We start from the raw sequence: 21,501 nt of genomic DNA on the forward strand, positions 1-21,501 counted from the left end.
CACACCCTACGTGCCGCGTCAGGCCTGGCTATCGCGGACGTCCGTTCGAGCGCGTTATAATATCGCGGACGCGACGTCCCCGCGACCCGTGTCCAAGATCCGCTGATTTCCTGCGTTTCGTTAGGTTCGTTTCATTCATTTTGCACCCGGCCCGCCGAGTTATTCCTTCGAAATGCCATACTGCTGCCAAACTATTTTCGAACGGATTTTTAACAACGTCCCGTCGAGCCACAAATTTTTGTTTGATTGTCTATATTTCCCCTCCTAGTTTATTCATTTAGTTGAGCGTAAATAATCTCTTCGCTGAACGTGTGGCAATATTTATTGGACCCCTTCTCAGAGAGTTTTCAATGGAAAATAAAATTTTCTGCATCAATTGCAAGCTACTAGAATCAAATAGAAATTTATTTACTCCTCTACCAATTTCGATAAGTTGATGATATCTTGACACTCTCAAATTCTTTTAGTCTTTCTATCGTTTTATGTTTCGCCTACCCATTCCTGCTATAAATACCTAAAATCCGCAGCCTAGTTGAATGCCGTTGTAATACCAGATTGTTTTGCCAAGTCCTCATTTTTTCTGCACGTGAAATATCGTATCGAACGGATTCGAATGGCCGCGCGTTACAAGCTTGTTCTCACCCAATTGAATTCCGTATCCGGAACCGGTTCGAGGACCCATCGATCTCGGATCGATCGAGCGCCGCCGACACAGTGAAACAGATCGCGTATCGGCGACACGTCGTTTTGACAACCGATTCGTCACGCTAACGAGCCTCCGTTAACGACCGCGTCGCGAACAGATGCAGAATCGCTGACACGTGTGCACGATCCGTGATTCCGAAAGGTGACGCTCGAAATCCGTTCGGCAAGGGAATTTCGGTGAATTAATTCGGCGCTGTATTCTCTCAGGAGAAGGGAGAGAGAGAGAGAGAGAGAGAGGGGGGGGGAGAGAGGAGAGACGGAGCCCATTCTTCGCCGTTCAAATTAGCATTCCGAAGGGGAATATTACTCGTCGCGAAGAATTCTTTGTCAAAGAGCCACTCCTGCTTCTCGGAAGCCTCTCGGCTCTGTCGGTTTCATTATGTTCTATCGATCGCTCGTTACCAGAGACAACTCTCGAAATATTCTGCCTCGTGGCCCCGCTTCCACGAGATATACTCCGCGAGCAAAAATTTCGGCATTACAGAAACTGTCTGCATTAATTGTAAGCTGCAAAAGCCACGTAGATATCTGTTTCTTTTCTTAATCATTTCAATGAGTTCTCGTCACTTTGCATTTTTGCGATTACACAGCAAAATTGAAAGTGCAAGAAAATAAATTAGAACGTAACCATTTTCCAATAGAGTAAAATAACACAATAAAAATCTCAGAAGCACCAAAACGTTCAACAACAAGGTGCGTGCTTCCTGGACGACTGTAACATCGATTACCAAAGCGGCGCCATCAGTCCACTTGTTTAATCGATACAGACATCAAGCCGCCCCTTGAAATCACCGATTCATCCTCTCCGCTTTATATCTTTAGTCCGGCGTAATTTCCATGCGCATCACTATAATTCCCGAATATCGCCGAGTCTCAGCCCTTCGTGGTTCTCTCGTACTATTCGCGGCTCGAATTTGGCCCGCGAAAGGGCACAGTTCCAAACTTTCCTCGTTTCCTGTTCATCCTCTGTTCGCAGGTCCGTGGTTCCTCTAGGAAAACTCTGCGGGTTCGCAGGCATGTCTGACTGGTCGATTAGTCAGCGCAGCTAAAGGAAGGCGTATCAAGGTTCTCGAGCACGATGGTTGACGCAAGGAGCACCGGGTATTCGATCCTGTTCTTGCCCTCCGTTGTCCGGCGAGGCTTAATGAAAACCGTGATTGAAGCCGGTGCACGAGGGGCCAATCGATCGGCACGAATCACGAGGAGGGTGTTTGCTAGCCAATCACCGCCCTCCGTACGAGCACTTTTTTCCTCTCTCCCCCTCTCGCACTCTCACTCTCTCTCTCTCTCTCTCTCTCTCTCTCTCTCTCTCTGCCCCTTTGATTCGATGGGATTCATGAGTTGACTTTGCGCGGAGTGCACCGTCCGGGCCATCCGGATTTTCTTTGTGTCCGGGCTAATGAAACTCTTATAACGGAGGCGGGCCGGAAAACCTCGGATTCGATGCCTCGTGCACGCGACCAATCCGTCGCCATTTTAGGACGCACCAGAAATTCGCATTGTTATGGAAAGTTCCGTTTCTCCACACATTATTAGCGAATACACTGCAGATTTTTATGCGAAAGAAAAATTGTCGGTATGAATCCGAATAATGCAGCGAATTCTCGATATATGTCAACAACACGGGTCTTGCCAGCGTCATGTACGAAATCACTGTACTCGTATATGAGTAGACTGCGGATTTTATGCATTCACAATAAAAATGAATAGCTCCAATTTTCAACCGTGAAAAGATTGAAAGAATCAGAGTGCCAATATATTATTTTCGTCTTACTAACAATAAGATTACTGACGAAAGAAGTTCCTTGCAATGTACTTTGGTTGTTTCGCTGAACACATTAAACTAGTAATAGAGAGAAAGCTACAACACGGAAGAGAGGAGTCCGAAACTTTCCAGAATATCGTTTTCGGGAGTACAAGGCAACTTTCCGGCTCCGTGGTTGATCTCGAGGAGGCCGCGCGTATCCGGGGGTTAAATAAATAGCGACCCGGGAAACAGAGAGGTTTTTAGAACTACTTACGGGCCCGATGTAGAATTTATAAAGCTGCCACCCCACGTCGGAAACATCGGCTGCATTAGTTAACAGGTTGATCAACAGGACTTTATCTTCGCCTTGTGTTCGAGGGGCGAGGGACCGGGGATCCTCCTCCTTTTGCGAAGGTAAACATTTTTCCTTGGTTCTTCGAGAGCTAATAACCTCTGCATATTTGATGGGATTCCATTCTGTAGCGAGAGATCGTTCCCCGAGCGATATCCGCTGCGCGCTTCGACGTCCCCGTCGGAAGGGAAATCTAATTTCTTTCGCTAACACGATACAATTTTGATCCCGCGCCGCAATCTGAAAGCTTTTATGTCCCCGAGGCGGCCCCGGATTTCTGTATCCACACGTTTTTCACCTCTTCGGCGTCCTACGCGTCCTTCTGCTTCCTTTCCCTTATTTTTCATGCTCGGCCGCGGCGCGCAGTGGTCTGCAAACCCGTTTTCCCTGGCCAAAATTGGTTTTTTGAAGTTTCATATTTCGAAAAGTATTGGGAATATGGGTATTAAAGAAAACCACACTATTATTAAATACGAAATAAGATTTATATCAGAATGGTAACTCTAAAAGCACGTTGTGAGACACGTCTTTACACAGCGAAAGAAACGTTACGAAAGAAAAACAAGAGATCGAAACAGAGGAGCAACAGTCCAATATTAACAACTGAAGATTGAGGGTCCCATGCCGGGGACAACATACAATGTATATTAACTGAAGATACAATGTATGCATATACAGGTCAATAGCCGGTTCAATCGATCCTACCTTTTAAAGAAGTAATAGATTGATTTTGTTCTACATTTATGAGATAAATTCCAACAAAAAGATTTTGTATCGTTCGCTATCCCTTCAAAGCTTCAAATTCCAAAATATTAGTAATTTTGGACAATTATGGGTGCAGGGACATCACTCTGAAGACAACATTCAGAATATCAAAATGAAACCAATATTTCTAAAAACTCGTTATAGAGCACGAAATTTTCTTTCATAGAAAATGGAGGATACCTCGATTCTTTAAATGTTAATATATATCTTTCACTTCATAATATTCTAGCTGGTGTCGAAAGGAATTCAACGACCTCCAGCACTGTAACCTGAAACCTTGAAACAACGCTGAAATAATTTCAGCCACAAAAAGCGTATTTCCCGACCACTGTGCGGTGGTGTAGAGGCTCTCGCGAGTATCGATCCCCGTCGGCGAGGGTTTTATTTCGAGGAATGACAGATAATTCCCTCCCCTAGCCGCCTCAAAGCTCGAAGAAGTCGCCCAGGAATCGACAGGAAACGGGGAGGACTCCTCTGGAGAGCTCGCGTCGGTTTTCTTCCGTCTTACGGTTTATTAACTCTTGGTCGATTAGCCGACCTACAGATATCTGCTTCGTTCGATGGGCCCTCCGGGATTTACGCTCGAATTATTGTCTTCTTCTTCCGCTTCTTCCGCCGCAATCGACCGGCCACGTGTATCGACCCTTTTGCTTCTTTTTTTTTTTTAACGACCGACTTTGCCAGATCGATCGCTAACGACAGGCGAACCGGTCGTTTGACTCATTCTATTCGGTCGTTACGGTGGACGGGGACAATTTCGGGCACGAGACTCGACTCGGAAACCGTGGCAAGGAGTTTCGTGATTGGGCCACGGGTCTTTCGACGGAATCGAAACTTCCTGGAGCGGTCAGAGTTAGGAGGCGAACGCTAATTCCTTCCTTGAGAACTTTAATCGTCTGAAAATTCGGTAACAATGTCCTCAAATTGATCCGAATCCTTCTCTATTTTCTAGGTGAACCTTAAAACAGTCGCGATGAGCGTAAAATCCGCAATTTACTGACAGTTATGCTGCCGAACGCCTTATAAGAATAAAATTGAAAAACGTGGAGCAGTTCCGGCAGCTCTAGTGTTAACAATCAATATTTTTTAACCCCTTGCCCTACGATTCCTTTCGTGCATATGCTATATTAGCACTGGACTGCGGATTTTATGCATTTGTGATAAAAATTCATGGATGAAACACAAAATAGTAAAAATATTTAGAATTCGAAGGTACAGCTGAGAACAGCTGAGGAATATTACAATTATTATTACGTACCATGAAATTGTGGAATTATTGATGAATGCACTGTAAATTACATGGATGTCTGATGAATTTAATAATAATTTTGATGTCTTGCACAAAAATCCGCAATCTAATTATTATCACTAATGCCTAATATCGATAACAGAGAACTAGAATTTTATTTCAGTTTAACAGAATAACATTCGCTAGAATAACTATTTACTAGACTGACACGGCGTTATAGGGCAATGGGTTAACCTTCGAAGCACAGAGTAATGCAGAAGAATTGTTTAACAATTAAACTTTAAGTCTGGAGTAACAGCGCAACTCCAGCCAAGGTCCACTTGGCCGGCTTGTCCTTGGTCTTCAGGTTAAAAGTCCACACGTAGGTGGGCCCTCTAGTTCTCGTCTTATAGACAGGACACTCGTACATGTTCCTCAGGTCCTGTTTGTCCTGCGTGATCGCTCGGACATTGATCACAGGCATCGCAGGGAACAATTCTTTTGCCTTCGAGTCGACGATGATTCCCGTTTGAACATCCCATCTGGCGCCTTCCATGAAAATTCCATGGATGTAGGCGCCGTCCCTTGGTGCCGAGCTAACGCAGGAAACGTAGGATCAAACACAAATTACCAAATCATTCTCTTTTTCGTCGCTTACGTGAATTCCTCTTTGTTCTTCTTCGTCACGTCGCATTGCAGACACATCTTGTCGAGGGGTAGCTCTTGTCGCCTCGCTGTCGACTGCATGATGGCTGTCAGGAGGGACTGGGGGTTGAAGAATCCTGCTAGCCAAACCGATGCTGGTAGCTGAAACGAGATTCTAGGTGAGGCTCTTCAGCAGTCATCACTAGACCGTGTAGAATCAGTATTTTAACACTAGGAGCACTAAACGCGATTATTTTACATTATAAAATTAACGTGAATGTGTCTATCCAAATTGTTGGCCATTTTTTTGTAATATATACCCAAAGAAATAAATTTCCCGTAAACCTAGTGTTAAACAAAATTGTATTTGTCTCTATAGTCTACAAATGATTGCATTTATGGCCTCTGCGATGGTATATCTTACGACAAAGTCCGTGGACCAGGTCTCCAGCTCCCTGATCCTCAGCAACAAGTCCACGAACCAGCCAGCCAGGCCCAAAAGGGAAGGATAGGCCCTCTGGGACCACACAGGAGGCACCTGATCCAGGAACAACGCGTTCTCAAGGTCCTCCATGTCCGACGTGATGGTCAGCTCACCCTTCAAACCTAGATCCAGCTCGCGAAGCGATCGTTTGATCTCTACCGTCAAATAGTTCATTCTCTCGCATTCCTGGAACGCTACGATCACGTACGGCGTCCTTTCCTCCACCTTGCCCATGATCTCCGTCATGTTGAACTCGTCTGGCAGCTTCTCCATAATTTCATCCAATATTTGCTTCACCTGAACGGTCGTTTAATTAACCTTCTTGATCCACGTTCACATTACAATCGAATTAGAAAAAGAATCTTACTGTTACTTGAACGTCAACTTTGATCTACACTATTTCGTGTCTCACCTACTCACTATTGTCATGAATGCAAATCGAGTCTACCGATTAGTGATTACTACCTTCTCTTCCCGAGTCACAGTTTGCCCGCCAGAGCTCCCAGAGTCCCTAGGCTGCATCTCGAAGACGGTCTTGAAGAGATTCTCCGCAGTCATCGTCAGGAAGCCTATTTCTGCGTTAGGATGTAGACCATAGAGATAGGGGGACTCCGGAGGCATCGCTTCGTCGATGTACGCGTGGTAGCCGATGAGATCAGTGCTAGGGGGTGCGGGAAATCCTTGAAAAAAGAAACCGATACTTCCTGACCCTAATCCGGACCAAAGGCTACCTTAATCGATCGCCCAAGTGCTTCACCTGGCGCTAACTGAAGTTCTCCGTCCACTAGATCCGGCTGCATCAGTTCCTCCAGGTACGAAACGCAGAGTCTCCTGTCCCAGTCATCCGTGATGTGTCCTCCGTACATGATCTCTCCAAACAAGTACCTTAACGAACGCAAATCCAATAATCAGTTCTGATTGCAAAATGCAGGAATGATTTTGCGGAGATTTGGAATTACCTACGCCAGCAAGATACGATCAAGTGAAGTCAAGCGATTCTGAACGCTCACCTCAAGTCCTCCCAGGGCACCTTGGAGGAGGCCTCCAGGTAATTATAGAGCACGCTGACACTGATGTGCAGGTCCCCGACGTTGAAGGGGTAGATTTTGTTCCAGCCCTGCGGGCCGAACTTTCGTCGTTCGGCGACGACCGCGTGGAAGTAGCACAACGAGAACAGGATCGCCTTGAACTCGGCCTCCTTGCTGCACATCTCGAGGGTCTCCTGGCTGAAGTTGTCCAGGGCTTTGTGGAGGTTAGCCTGCATCCCCGTCGGTGGCTCGTTCGTGATCTTAATGGACGACTCCAGGATCCCCTAATTCGTCTGGTTAGAACGTCTCGACTACTTCGCCTTAGTTAGAGGGTGTCGGAGTACAAAGAGAGGCTTTTACTTGGGGGATGATGTGTCCCGCGGGCGTGCTGGCCGGCTCCGCGCTCATGAACACCCTGTACTCGGGGTGGGAACCGTCCGCCGCTATTTCCAGCTTCTTCTCCAACAATGGCAGCCACTTCTTCACCAAATGAATGTTCTGCAGGACGACCCAGTGACCGTTCTTGGCCGCGACGTCCATCGCCTGCTCCGCTACCGTCTCCTGACCTTGGCCCAAGGACACGTTGTGGAAATTCTGGTTGTCCAGGCTGTAGCCTAAACGACGACCCAAGTCTTCCACGTCCTGGAAACAGAAGAACCTGAAGAAAAATCTGAATCATCGTGGGATGATCTTGCGGGAAGTTAGAAGTTTTCTTAGACCTTCAGAGGATTCACTCCGGGGGAAAGGATGAAGAAGATCGGGGTCGATGGTCCGGTCTCCTCGAAGGATTTCGCGAATTCGACTGTCCTCCCTTCGATGTATCTAGGGCCTAGTTTTTCCTCGATGAATGCTGCGATTGCGTACGTCATCCTATCAGGTCGCAGAGCCCTCAGCATGCACAGACGCTGGATCGTCGTCTTGTTCTTCCACTCCTGAGGAAACTTTTCTCGCTCAGGGCACTCGCACTCCACTAGCTTCTTCCAACGTTTTGCCGAACTCTCTATGTCCCTGTCTAAATTGCTGTGCAGACAAACGATACCAAATGAAAATTATTAGGTTGCTGCATACGACTTTTAGCCATAACTTTTTCCTGAATGTATTTACAGAACTAATAGTTTTGGTACAGTCGTTGATTCAACAAGGTAATAGATACTTGTAAGTTGAAAAAAGAAAAGTTCCCGAAGCGCTGCACTCAGCTCACCGAAACTCTTCTCGGCTGGCTAGGCTCCTAATTCCTCCCCAGCTGGTGTTGGTGAGAAAGTCAACGGGCGAAGTCACGTGGGGCGTGATGGGGAACCGTAGGAGGAAATCCAGCTCGCCGGCAGTCACCTCGTTCCTCGCTAGCAATATTTGAAAGGCCATCTGCGAGGCAAAAATCAGCTTGTCGCACTCGAACAGGCCCCTGCTCGTGTACATGAACACCGAATAGGTGATACACTCGATCAGATTCTTCACTCTGCCGGACACGTCCGGCGCCGGGTCCGCCTTCGAGATTGCGTTCTGGAAGACGACGCTGAAGGCCTTCAGCGAGAACTGATAGATCGGGTTGATGGTGTTCAGATCGTTCAAGATAAAGTATAGTAGAGAAGCTCTGGCCGCTGCTGGTCGATACAGTTCTCGAGCGGCGTCGATCTCCTTGCTGGTCCCGCGGGCTTCCGTTACCTTCGACTCGATTTCCGCCGCGGTCCTCTTCGTCGTCTCGAGGTTCTCCACCAGTGACGTGTCCCCTAACACGTTGCTCCCAGCCGATGACAGCCTGCGGACGATTGTCGGCTCGTCATTGGAAAACGATCAGAGATAGCGAATGCACGGGAAAGCTCTTGCCGCCTCTGACAAGGTTTCTCGTTGATAACACTGAACCTACAATAGCCGGTCCAATCACCAGTTTCACATTTTTGTCATTGAAAATGACCGAAATTATAGAGATGCTTCAAAGATTGCACAAAATCTAAATAAATTCTGTTTTATCACGTTTATAATGTAAAATGAGTCACTTCTAGTTCTAGGTTCAGTGTTAATCTATAAGTGCACGTACGGTGCTTATTTATTTCTGTGAATTAATCGGGCCTGCTTTATCACTTAACAGAGATCAAGAAAATCTTCCACCCGTACCTCGACAGCAGCGAGTCCTCCAAACTGTTTAACGTGATCTTGAAGTCGTTCTGCTGCCTGGTGAGCTCCGCCTTCAGCTCCTCAAGATCCGGTCTCTCGGCCTTCACCACTTCCGCCAGGAGTTGGTCCTCGAGGCCGTCCCTCGTCACCGTGAAATTGATCAGGGTAGTTTGCGCCTGCATCTCGGGCTTGTAATGCGGATTAGCCAGCTTTGTGTGCAACAGCAACCTGAATAGCGGGTTGTACTCGACTTCCTTGTCGCCGATCTTAATCGCGCGACCCTTCTTAATCAAGTTCCTGCCGAGCAGAGGATCCAGCACCGGATCCACCGTTTCCCCGATGTTCTCGACTAACACGGTCGATCCCGACGCCAACGACTGCTCGATAACATCCAGGCAACCCTTCTGTCCCAGCCTGATGACCCTCAGTTCCTCCCCGTACTTCTGTTTGATCCACTTAATGCCTTGGAGCTGAGAAAGTTGATAGTTTTAGAGGCAATTACGGGAAGATCGTGGCTAGAATGATGATCGTCTACCTGAGGATCGATCATCAGTGGCCAACGATCCGAGTTTGTCAAAATGGTAGCGTTCTCTGTAGACATCCTGTCGTTTGGTAGACCCTCGTTGTTCCATTTGGCGATCTGAGTGTCGTCAGTTAGCAAAGATAGCGGGTCCAGACCTTCTGTTATGGGAACCGGGGGCTCGATGGCTCTTAGGAACGGTAGCCATTGCTTCTGTTGTAGATCTAGACGGAACTGCTTCGTGAAGCAGCCGACGTACGATATGAACGCTGTCACCAGCAGCACGTCGCCTGGCAGCGTTGAGGCTTGCTGCATGAAACTTGAACGAATCGTTTAACCCCTCAGTCGAGTTTCCGTTCGAACTTTAAGAGAGTTGTTGCACTTCCTGCAACTTACTTTGCAACGGAGTCCGCCCAGCGAACGTTCTCCGAGGCTAAACCGCCCACCAGCCTGTTGGCGAGTGCAATGGTTGCATTGGTAGCGTCAGCCTCCTGCTGACACTTCAGCTTCTCAGCTGTCGCTTGCTCGAAGTCTGCTGTCAGCTTCGCCAATTGCTCCTCGAGAGACTGCATCCCAAAAATAAAATTCAGGCTATAGGAACAATATGGTTTTTCAGTTAAAAAATGATTACGTACAACAACTTTCCGCTTGATCACGCCTAGCTTGTCCTGCGCTGCAGCCAGCTCAGCATTCGCGTGCGCTAGGGCCTTCCGTTTAGGCTCCACGTCGCAGAATACCTCGTAGAACTTGATGATGTTGATGACCCAGGCACAGAGACCTGCCGCCGCTGCTGACTTCGACCTGACGAACTCGGGCTCGAACTCGGAGTCCTTCAGGTACGGTTGAATGGCCTTGATCACTTCAGGATGGATGTTCTCCTTGTCGTAGTTGATTAGAGAGTCCAGGAACGTGTCGACCTTCGCCATCACGATCTATAGGGGTGGAAGAATGTTTCCGGTAACCTTGTATAGTGTTTCGTTGACCTCGTTTCACCTTGGCAGCCTTCCAGCTGCGATCTTTGGGCACTTTGCCTGCTGGAGCCAGCAGGACCATCACAGCTGCTGTTACGTTGGTCACGGCACCTGGAGGCGAGCCGAACGACTTTAATTCGGTTAGGTTTGCTTTATTCAGAGTGTTCAGAGCTTCCTGGGCCGCTAGCAGAGCTGGCTCCGCCTTCAGCAGGTCCGCCTCGCAGTCCTTTTGTTTCTTCGACACTTCTTCCGCGATTATTCCCACCTTTGACTCCTCCTCGTCAGCTGTATACAAGCAGGAAATCAATTAGATATGGGGAATTTTAGATTGCCCCGTAGGGCAGTCTCTGCAGGAGCACTCAAGCCACGCCCACTCGGGGCAATCTACTACATAGACCCAGCAAGTAATGGAAATATTGCAGTGACTTCAATTATGGAATTAGGACTCCTCATATCATAACTAGACTGCAGATTTCATGGATTCATGACAAAAATGAGTAGCTACGATTTTAAACAGTTATCCTAAAATCCTACACAATAGATAATCTTCTGTTCCAAAAATATTCAAGGTACCTATAGCCTTCTCCTTCTGCACTTTCTCAGTCTCCACGCCAACGATCGCGATCAACGTATCCGCAGCTTCATTCTTCTGTTGCAGTTCCACTTCTTGCACTGCCAACTTCTCTTTTAGTTTGTCCACTTGCACAGCAGTGGACCTAAGCTTCTCCAAACCGTTCTCCAACCTGGCAACTCGGGCTCGAAGCTCGCTGGACTTCGTTTTCAGTAGACGAGTGTACAGACTGATCTGTTCGAGGAAGGATTTTGGAGTTGTGTAGTTATAACGACGTTCGCTGGCTAGGTAGTGACGACTGGCTGCGTTGACACTCGTGTGGGCGTGTGCCATGAACTTTGCGGCCGAGTCTCTGCGCCAGGAAATTAATTTTTTGTTAGACACTAAAATTCTTGGTCCTTTAACTAGTAATAACTAGACTGCGGATCTGTCTGCGAAATGAAAATTGTTCGCATTAATTGCAATACGTAGGAACCAAGTAGGAATTTCATTCTTTCTTCAGTAGTTTTATCAAGTGGTAAGAGATGTGTTGTGCTCACCCATTTTTGCTATAAATGCATAAAATCCGCAGCCTAAGCTTTTACTATATTTTCTAATAAATTCCAGTGACCGATCCTGCTCTGGAGAATTTGTTATTCGTCAAACTTGCAAGCGAACGACTACCGCCATTACCACAATTGGCCCGGCAAAGTTCGGGATAGTTTTAGTCAGAGTATTCGACAATGATTCGATTGAAGTGTATTTAGGCTGTTCTCAGACTCGGCCCGAAACACGCGTAATTCTCTAAAGTCCGGCTCAACAATCATTTCCATTGGCCGAAGATACTGTTCGCGTTTCCCGTCCCGGCAGAACGCGCCGGAATACCTATAACTATCGGGAAGTTCGTCCAACTCCTGCAGGAACCTCTTCGACACAGACATCAAAGCTTCTTGCGGCCATTCGTGAAACCAGTTTATCGCCGTGCAATTTATTATGGCCGGGAATTTCCTCGAGCGAACCCTTAAAGTGGATCCCACCGGGGAGAAGCAGAGAACTATTCGAAGCTGCCTGCGCACCCGGTCGATGAAGAACTTCCAACAGTTCTCGCGGGTGTCTAGCATCCCGGCACCTTTCACCTCGTTGCGGACGCCTGTGGACGTTTAGAATGCGTTTTACACTCGATCGTTTATCATAGAGGGTTGCTGGGTACATTAAACGCTGGCTAGGACTTGGTTTCCACGAGGACGTTCAAGGAAACAGGGTAGAAACCCTCGACTCAAAAGTGTGTCTGAAGGTCAGGAGACACTTGGGGAGGTTCCTGGAGTCTAGAACATTTAGGATTGCGAAACCATCCGAGGAGAAGCTGGAGAATCAGTCTACACTTTCGGAGGATTTAGGATGAAATCTCTACCAGGAGCAGAATCGCTAAAATTTTATTTCGCATAAAAATCCGCAATCCACTCGTAATGTTGCTAAGCAGCGAACCTGCAATGATGTTCTCCACTTCGTCCTCGGCAAAAAGGTCGGGCACCTCGCCAGAAGCTAGCATGTCGTTGATCAGCACGAGGAACTGTTCGTTCGGCACTTGCGCGTCAGTCATCAAGAACACCAGGCCCAAGTTCTTCAAGCCAGCTTTGTTATAAAGAACAGCGAGCTCTAGCTTGAGATCCGTGATGCCATAACCCTTCTTCAGTTGAATTTGGAAGACCTCCAACGTGCTTATGAACGCTGCTAGTCGAGACAGACTCTGTTTGCCAGATCCTCCCACGCCGACTAGAAGAGCGCTGCCTCTGGGAGACTCCAGGATCCTGTTTATGCGACAGACGTGCATCATGGCGTCTTCGAAGAGCACTAGATTCATCGCAGCTACCAGATCATTGTAGCTGACCATTGCCTCCGATAGTAATCGATGTAGCGTCGCCCAGTCCCTCACTGGCATGTATTTAGGTTCGCCGACTCCGCCTGCAGACAATGATCCTTGTATTCTGATGCAATAACAAATACAGAGACAGTATCAAAGTTTCGGGGATGGTAAAATGACCTGCAAAGTGGCAGTAGATGTTCGGTTTCTCTAGTACAGCTCCCTCGTCGACCTCTTCCACGTTCTTCTTCAGGATGTCCAGCTGTAACTTCGTGAAACTTTCGATGTCTTTCTCGTCGGTCAACTTGTCCCCATAAACGCGCTGAGTCTCGTGAAGCCAGAGCCTGATTAGGTCTAAAGAAGATGGTAGACACTCGTTGCCGCTGAATAGCAATCCTTGGAAACAATTCGATAGATCCCTGAGGTTGAAGATGTAGTGGAACTTCACGGCTGTGGGAAGGAACATCTGAGCGCAGCGGTGGTGCAACTGAATGGAGGCTTGCACTATGTTGTTGCATAGCTCGGTGACTGCGTGAGGGAACCTAAAATATCATCGAGGACATAAATACACGTAAATACATAAAATCCGAAGTCTATAGATAACGATAGTTACCTGTGCTCGATGTTGGACAGATGCTGCGACAAAATGGAGGCGTAGATCGTGGTCAACGAATCAGTATTCGGGAAGCTAACAGCAAACACCGAGAAGTGTCTCTGCAACCTTGGGTTGATAGTGAAAGATCCAGCGGTAGGGTTCATACAACTGACATACTGGCAATTGTGAATATCCTTCAGCGTCAGCTTGGTCCTGTCGTACCAGTGACCATAATCCAAATGCTGCCTGATCAGAGTATGCGGTTGTACAGTCCCGTAAGCATCCACCTCAGGCATGTTCATGTCGTCTATAAAATACACTAGAGTCTTATTCCCAGGTGGACCGTAATTCCTGCCAGCTTTCTTCTCGAGGGACTTCTCCAGGATTTTCTGCAGCATCTCGGAAGTGGTATAAAAGTTGAAAGGTACATTGGACACTGCATAGTTCTCGGTCAGATGCAGAAGCTTCTCAGCAACCAGCACCGTCTTCCCGCAGCCAGCAGTGCCTACTAGCATCACCGGATGTCTCTCCACCATCAGCAGGTCCAGGAAATACTTGATCCTGATGCACTCTGCTGTGTAAACCAGCACTGCTTGCAGAGGCATTTCGGCATCCAACTCGAACTTGGGCAAACGTTCGGTCCAGAGAGTGAAGCTCTTCGTCTCGGCGTCGATATAGTAATCGAAAACGGTGCCTTGCTGAGGGAACCTGACCTGCTTGAACTCGTTCACCCACCATTTACTGAACTCCACTCTGTAGTCAACCGTTTGATCCTGGAACATGGAGGATCCGAAGGCCCAGACCGCAGCGAACACAAAGTAGAGCTCGTAATGCTCCTTTAAAAAATCAGTGCCAGTCAGCTCGGGCTTCAACAAACAATGCAACAAATGACACAGCATCTCCACGTGCGCCATGTCGGCGATAGGTGTGATCTTCTTGAACCTAGTCCTCAAAGTATCCAAGCAAGGTGGGATATACTTATCAAACAGCATCACCAGGTTCGATTTCTCTATCGGCGACGTCCTCTTCTCCACCCAGCTGGTGACATAAGGGTTCCAGCCTAGATCCTGAGGATTAATGTACAGGATCCCAGCTCGGGACACCGTGGCCGGGGTAGCAGTCCTTAAATTCGAGATCTCGAAGAGCAGCCTCATCACAGGCGTCAGAGCAATCCTCTCGTTGCTGGCTAGAGTCAGAACCTTGTTGTCGTCCATGACGGTGTTCAGAGACTCGATCCACATGGGATCTATGTCGCCGTCCAAGACGATCCATTTCGGATTCTCGCCTCCTAAATTCGCCTGCTCTCTCATGATCACGGAGAACAAGCCATCCTTCCACTCCCTGGTCGCTGGATTGATGATACCGAAGAGTTCATCGTTGGTAACAGCTTTGGGGTTCAGGTCGTTGTACACAGGCTTCCTCTTCATGTTCTGGTAGGTCCTGAAGAGGGTTTTCCAGACCTGGGTCTTGCCAGAGCCAGCGATTCCCACGATGAAGACGGAATGTCTCACTTCAAGTAATTCTTCGAGTTGTACGACTTTCAAGATGAACCCATCCTCTGGCTGAAGTTGCAGGTCGGCTGCAGCTTGCTTCACCATCTTCTCAAATTCTGCGTCCCTTTTTCTGGGGACATCTAACGCTGGGAACAAGTCTGCTATCAGTCCCATGAAGACCGGTAGATCGTCGGACACCACTTTGGGGATGTTGAAGTCCCTCAAAGCTCTCATCAGCACCTGTTCTTCGGGTCTACCTGGATCTCCTCTTTTCAAGCTCCCTGCGACCACGAGCACGGATTTTATAGCTCTCAGACCCCAATCGTAGTGATCCTGCTTCGACAGAAGCTCCTTGCACAGAGTATACAGCGTGATGAACTTCCTGGCAAGGACCCTAGCATCCTGGAAACCCTCTGCCACGAGCATAATCTCGCAGATCAACTCGAAATCAGGCACCACCATGGCGCAAGGTCTGAACAAGGCTTTCAAGTTCTCCGGAAGCTCCGTGCGACCGGCATAGCCAGGATTCATAGTGATAAAAATGCCTACAGTAGGTTCCAGGCTGATCATCTCCCCCATAAAGTTGAACTTCTCCTTTTTGTCTCTGATTGCGTCCTGGATCGATTTTACTTGGACTGCTACCACTGATAGGACTTCTACGGTGATTCTGTTGAACTCGTCGAAGCATCCCCATGCTCCCGTTTGTGCCAGACCCTTGTAGATGTTGCCGCAGGACTTGTAGTCCATTTGCTCTGAACAGTTGAACACGTACACCATTATGCCCAACGCTCTGCCCAAGTCTTTTGTGGTCTCGGTTTTCCCGGTGCCCGCTGGACCTGCTGGACCCCCGCCCATAATCAGGTGGAGGGATTGCGTTAGGGTGATGTAGCATCTGTCTGTCAGGGGCGTTATGACCAACCTGAGAGAGAAAGGGAACTTTGTGATAAGCAGACTACGGATCTTTATTTTCCTTTCTTTAATAATTGCACCAGGTCGAAAGTAATATTATATTGACGCTATCCAAGAGAATTTTAATTTTGCATAAAGATCCACAGTCTAGCGATAAAGTTTATTTTCTAAAATGCTGCAGAGAGAGAATAAAACTACAACAATGCCCTGCAGCAATGGCAAATGATTTCCATAGAAGCCAAGCCTTCGACAAGCGGTGCCAATGTGCCGGGGCATATGACGCTGACCTGGGAGTGTTTCCCAGATACTCGTGCGAGTATTTGAACTGAGCGTCGCAAATATTGGCGAAGCAATCCTTCTCCTTCTCGTCCCATCGGTGACGCAGTTGGCTCTGCCATTGGAAGGCCTGCGAGGTCTCCACCTTCGACTGGACCAGCTTCGCGACGACGTCCCTTGAATGCACGTCGATCGTGCAGATCGTCATCACCTTCTGTCTCTCCTGTTTCGTCAGCTCCCCGATCAGCAGCGTGATCAGGATGCTCAGCTGCGAGATCTGTTTCTTCAGGTAGTCCTTCAGCGAGTTGTCGTAGCCCTCTTCTAGCCTGGAGAACGCGATGTTCACCTCGGTGGTCCACCAGATTTGCGTTCCGCAGAGAGACACCTGAGCCGGGTAATCGAACAGCCATTGTTCTCGCGGCTTCTCCTCGTAGGCGACCACTGCCTCGTTGAAGTAGTGTCTTATGGTCACCCTCATGGCCCTCTGGAGGCCGTTTAGCCATGCCTCGACGGCCCCCTCGCACGTCATTTCGCAATTCGCGAACTCCACGTACTCGCCGTCTTTGGCGAACATACCTTTGAACGAAAACAGTCTCTCGTGTTTTTTATGTTGCATAAATTAATTTGTTCCTAAATTAACTTACCCAGTACTCGGCTGGGCAGCTTGTCGGCCGAATCGTCGAATTTCAATCGAGCCATGGAGTCAAACAACTTCGTCAGATGCTTGGCCACCACTTCCGGCTGGTTCCCATTGGACAGAATGTCCAACAAGTCGCTAGACGAAACGAAATAGAACCTAGGGAAAGCCAGACGCTTCGTTTCCAAATACTCTGCCAGAGCCTTCTCGCAAAGGACCAACTCCTTCTGCAGGATATCTAAAGCTGCTGCTAGGCCCTCTTTATTGGTAGCCTCCACCACGTTAGGCGTCTTCGCCATTTCTTCCGTCATCAGCTTGAACTCTTTGTCTATCTTGTCGAACCTCTCTGCATCGACTGGCAGCTGTCTCCGAATGTCCTCGGAGGAAGTAAAAATGCTTTCTAGGTGCATCCAGGTTCTTTGAACTTCGAACCAGACTGTGGTCACTTGATCTGCGATGCTGAGCTTCTTCTGCCAGCTGGACACCTCGCCTAGGAAGTGAGCTATGAACTTCGAGGTGATGAGATTTTGCAGTTGGACCTGGAATAGATTGTAATTTCAGATTTTGTTCTGTTCAGTTGTTTTAAAGGGAAGGTTGAGGGTTCTTCGAGTACTTGGTTCTCTTCGAGGGTTTCTATTAGCTCCTCGCTTGCTCTGATCAAGGTTGCACCGGTTCTAGCATGGGTTTCCTTTTCGAACTCCATTTTCGACCATGTGACGTTCAGCTCTCGCATGTATCGTTCCATTGACATCTCTTTTACGGCCTTGTCCACGATGTTCTTCACCTCCTCCTCGCAGTCGTGGAGGTTTAGTTCCAACAGGTCGGCCAAGGTTGTCGATTCGTCCATCACGAATCGAACCTAAACGCAGTGATCACTGTTCAGTGTGCTCTGTGATGTTCCGTTGCAATTGCAAGCTTCGCAGTAACTCAAAAAATATTTATTCGTAGAGAAAATTAACTCGTAGCGAGGGGAGTTTAGGTTTCGGGGTTTTGTTTAATTAAAAATGAGTGACTGCTCTGTGGCTTTGTGATGATGGAATTTGAGATGCTAGTGCACACAGTGAATGGTAGAAACGTCTGTGAAAATAGCAATTAGGTGTACAAATAGGTAGGTGAATGTATCAATGTATTTTCTACACTTTCAATAAAAAGAGCTTCACATGAGAATGTGAAAAAATACTACAAGCACTCTGTAAATTGTTTATTGCTACGTAAAGCAAACCTAATGTAACATAAAATAGCACATAAAATACGTAATAATAATTCGACTCCGGAATATATGGTTTTATGACAAAAATGAGTAGATGCAATTTGAAACAGTGAACAGATTAAAAGACTTTGAGAGTGCTAATATATTATTTCCTTGCACAAACTTTTTATTTTGTATAAGGATCCGAAGTCTTGCGGTAACAAATAAAATATTTTGAGAATTATGTGTGAGGATGAAGCAGGTGGGTGATGAAATGATCGTGTTCATCGCAGAACCAATTTATTAATCAAAATATACACAAGTCTCAAACTAACGATGAAATGAATGATGCGTATACAGCATGCACAGCAATAATCAATGAACAGTCGAACAATAAAAATCGTAATCGTGCGCGTATTTACAGTGGACTTACGGTCATTTCTGGAGTCATGTCGCCCAGCTTCTGCAACACCGATAGCGTATATACAGCTTGTGCAACTATCATCTAGTATTCCCGTGAATACAAAATCCTCTCCCGTTTCCCTAACCGCGCACCTAATATCTCCGAACCATTCGAATCGCGCGGAGTTACCTTTCTAATACAAAAATACAAAAATCGTTCGTACAAAAATATTACAAACTTCATATGTATCTGTACTCCCGAAACATTTTCTTCGCGTTTCTGAACCGTCCCTCGAACCTCGCCGGTACCTTAGTACTGTTCATCAGCTGCCTCCAGTGTCTTTCTCGAATGGCAGGGTTCTGGAGCTCTCCGACAGCCCTTAGGGAAGTCAGCATGTTCTTCACTGTTGCCTCCAGTGACACGTAAGTGTCCCACAGCCTCATCTCCTTATCCAAAGCTAGCAAAGTCGATTTAAAATATCAGAACTTCAAAGAATTCTTCGATAACGCGAACACGAAGTTGACTACCAACCCCTAATCTCCTTGGCGAACTTCTTGCACTCGATATCCATGTTCTCCACGTCGATCTTCCTCCATGGCGTGGTTTTCCAACCCTCTATGCTGCTCCGCACTATGTTCACATAATCCCATAGCTGCTTCAGCATCCTCAGCTCTTTCCTACATTGTCTCAGGACTTTAAACTCTGGTACAATCACTTCGAACAACGACGCGGACTCTTGGATGTCCTTCATCTGCGTCTCCAGCATCAGGATCTCCCTGTGACCCTCGTCCAGGAGCTCGTAAGGGTTACGACATTCGTATTTGAAGAAGTTGTAACGACGAAAAGCCTCGCGATAGTGCGTTATAGTTGTATCGAACGCGGAGATTCGTCCTCTGATCCTGGACACTTCGCCTGTTGTCAGAACAATTCATTTTGTCAGCCATTTTGACGCTTTCGATTCATCGGGGGATTCAAAGGGTCATGATTGAAAGCGTTTCTTTTTGTATAAGAAACTTCGTTTGGAGATAATGGGATTTTAATGTTCAGGAGATTTTCAGTGGCACCTCGAGCATAAAAAGCACAGGAAGATAATCGATTCGGATGGCAAGGTGTTAAGGAAAATTTCCCGAGATTTACGAGCCTACCAGCCTGCAACGGGGCCACTTGCTGCTTCACCACGAGGGCGAGCTTTTTCGTGTTGGCCCACTGTTCCGGCAGCTCCTGCAAGAGGACGTTCACCTCCTCCGGGATGTCCTGGTCGTAAAACTTGAGCAGCTCGATCGTCTCCTCGAGCGGCTGGAACATCTCGTCGGTGGTCGGCTGTCTCTCTTTCACTTGCAGCAGATAGCCCATCACGCTGACTAGGCCGACATAGTCGCCCGGCTGGATTGGCTGGAGCAGACCCTCGTCTGCTCTCCTAAGAATTTCATATTCTTATTATTGTCTCTCGTTCGTCGCGTGATAATCTGAAATAACCGTAGCGGCGAATCGAATGCCGTATTCCGTCAAGCATGGGGAGGGTTCTGCTGAGAACCGAAAATGTTTCGCATTCCATCGAGGGTTATTGTCAAACGTCTTCTACCTCTTCAGCATTTTCCAAAATGTCTTTCGAGGCTGCAGAAATTTTATAGAAAAATAGAGTGCACATCGAAGTAGGGTACATCTCCTTAGAAAAAAATAGAACCCCAAAAATGTTATGTGGATGAAGAAATTCAAAAAGAAATTGAGATGGAATGCTTCCTCATGTTCGTATAATAATTTGAAATAAATCACAAGTTGCGGGTTGTTGCAAAATGTCTTGAAACTTTTGACATTTTTTGAAGGGTCTTAAACGATTTTACAGATTTTCTACAGAGCAAGAATTTAAATGTAATAGAATTTCCTCCTTTTTCTGCAGATGTTGTGTTAGGAAAAGTGACTGGAAATGATGTATCTTGATTAGGTTCTCGACAGTTCGATGAAAATCTATTAGGAAACGTATTTTCACTGTCGTAGGGGAAACACCTGATGAACGAGCCCAAATCCGAGAGGCTGCTGGTGACGCGATCGACCAGATGTCTCTTGAACATGCTCGACCATTTGCAGACCATGTTCAGCACCGACTGTCTAAAGGGTCTCAGGTCTACCCTGAACCAGCCGCAAAACACTTTCGACGCTTCCATTTCCTCGATCTCGAGATAGAGGCCCTCGTAAAGGTCGATTTGCTCGCGGAATTGCTCCATTTTCGGCGGCGACCGCGCCGGTCCCTTGGGATCCTGGACGGCCACCATCTCCATTTCCTCTATCGTCAATTGTCGGCTATACTCGAGGAACTGTTGCATCACCATGTCCCTGTCGTCCAACCAGAGATAGGCGTACCCTGATAAAAGAAAACGACGAAGGATCACCGGGGATCGAATGGCAAACGCCGGCAACGGGACCGTGATTAACGGTGGACGACCGTTTTCGACGATCCTCGTGCGGACATTGCTAGATCCCTAACTCCTTCGTCTCATAAATCGTTTAAAATATTCTCCATCTCTTGCTTGAGCTTGATAAAATTACCATTTCAACTTACAACGAGCTTCTCTTCAATATAGTGCGGCCCCTAATAGACAGAACAAATTGTTCGTTCCGAATTTCTACAAATTATTCCATAAAAAAATCGACTGTTCAGCGATAGTACTGTATTGGAACCTCTCGGTCCGAGCACAGTGAAGACTAATGACCTTCGAAGTTGCTGCAGAACTCGGTAGCGTCCTCGACAGCAGTGGCCACGTTATTCAAAATTTCGTTCTTCATCCCTTTGATATCAGGGTCCTCCTCTAGTTCCTGTGCATAGCCGGGAGAGTCTTCCTTCAATCTCGGCAGCAGTGCAGCCATTCCAATGATATCGTCCAGCAAACGGAGGATCAATTGATCGAGTCCTTCGGGATCGTCGGGCTCCAGCGAAGGGACATAATAAAGATCAGGCTCCCTCAGCTCGAGCTTCGCTTCGAGCAAAGGTTCTCCCTCTCCGACGGAATCCATGTTCTCCACCAAGTACCCTAAC

General features: G+C 47.4%; 1 protein-coding gene and 1 long non-coding RNA gene across 2 annotated transcripts in view; one reads left to right on the plus strand and one right to left on the minus strand.

Annotated features, from left to right (window-relative positions):
• Positions 1 to 3,493, plus strand: part of LOC143357943 (uncharacterized) — a 188,697-nt gene extending 185,204 nt beyond the window's left edge. Inside the window, exon 3 of the long non-coding RNA XR_013082906.1 lies at positions 3,483 to 3,493. This is a non-coding gene — a long non-coding RNA (uncharacterized LOC143357943). The remainder of the gene's footprint in view (positions 1 to 3,482) is intronic.
• Positions 3,494 to 3,839: 346 nt separating this feature from the next.
• Dhc93ab (Dynein heavy chain at 93AB) lies at positions 3,840 to 21,485 on the minus strand. The gene is made up of 27 exons (XM_076794509.1): positions 21,179 to 21,485; positions 20,475 to 20,829; positions 19,616 to 19,887; positions 19,002 to 19,382; positions 18,779 to 18,927; positions 17,492 to 17,737; positions 16,906 to 17,417; positions 16,253 to 16,834; positions 13,582 to 15,975; positions 13,149 to 13,510; positions 12,593 to 13,069; positions 11,993 to 12,257; positions 11,131 to 11,480; positions 10,580 to 10,842; positions 10,222 to 10,518; positions 9,983 to 10,152; positions 9,602 to 9,905; positions 9,067 to 9,536; positions 8,156 to 8,710; positions 7,674 to 7,974; positions 7,315 to 7,596; positions 6,937 to 7,238; positions 6,684 to 6,811; positions 6,392 to 6,606; positions 5,867 to 6,223; positions 5,456 to 5,604; positions 3,840 to 5,393 (listed from the first exon to the last, which is right to left on the minus strand). Exons 1-27 carry the CDS (start codon positions 21,477 to 21,479, stop codon positions 5,099 to 5,101), a joined length of 10,734 nt encoding a protein of 3,577 aa, XP_076650624.1. The 5' UTR covers positions 21,480 to 21,485; the 3' UTR covers positions 3,840 to 5,098.
• Positions 21,486 to 21,501: the final 16 nt, after the last annotated feature.

Source organism: Halictus rubicundus, chromosome 10, assembly GCF_050948215.1.
Source record: "Halictus rubicundus isolate RS-2024b chromosome 10, iyHalRubi1_principal, whole genome shotgun sequence".
In the NCBI taxonomy this organism is placed as follows: domain Eukaryota; kingdom Metazoa; phylum Arthropoda; class Insecta; order Hymenoptera; family Halictidae; genus Halictus; species Halictus rubicundus.

Coding starts and splice junctions, on each gene's coding strand:
- Dhc93ab (XM_076794509.1), bottom strand. CDS start 21,479: ATGGATTCCGTCGGAGAGGGAGAACCTTTGCTCGAAGCGAAGCTCGAG. Junction 19,888..20,474: donor GATTTGGGCTCGTTCATCAG/GTGTTTCCCCTA, acceptor TGAAATTCTTAG/GAGAGCAGACGAGGGTCTGC. Junction 6,812..6,936: donor GTGCCCTGGGAGGACTTGAG/GTGAGCGTTCAG, acceptor GCGTTCGTTAAG/GTACTTGTTTGGAGAGATCA.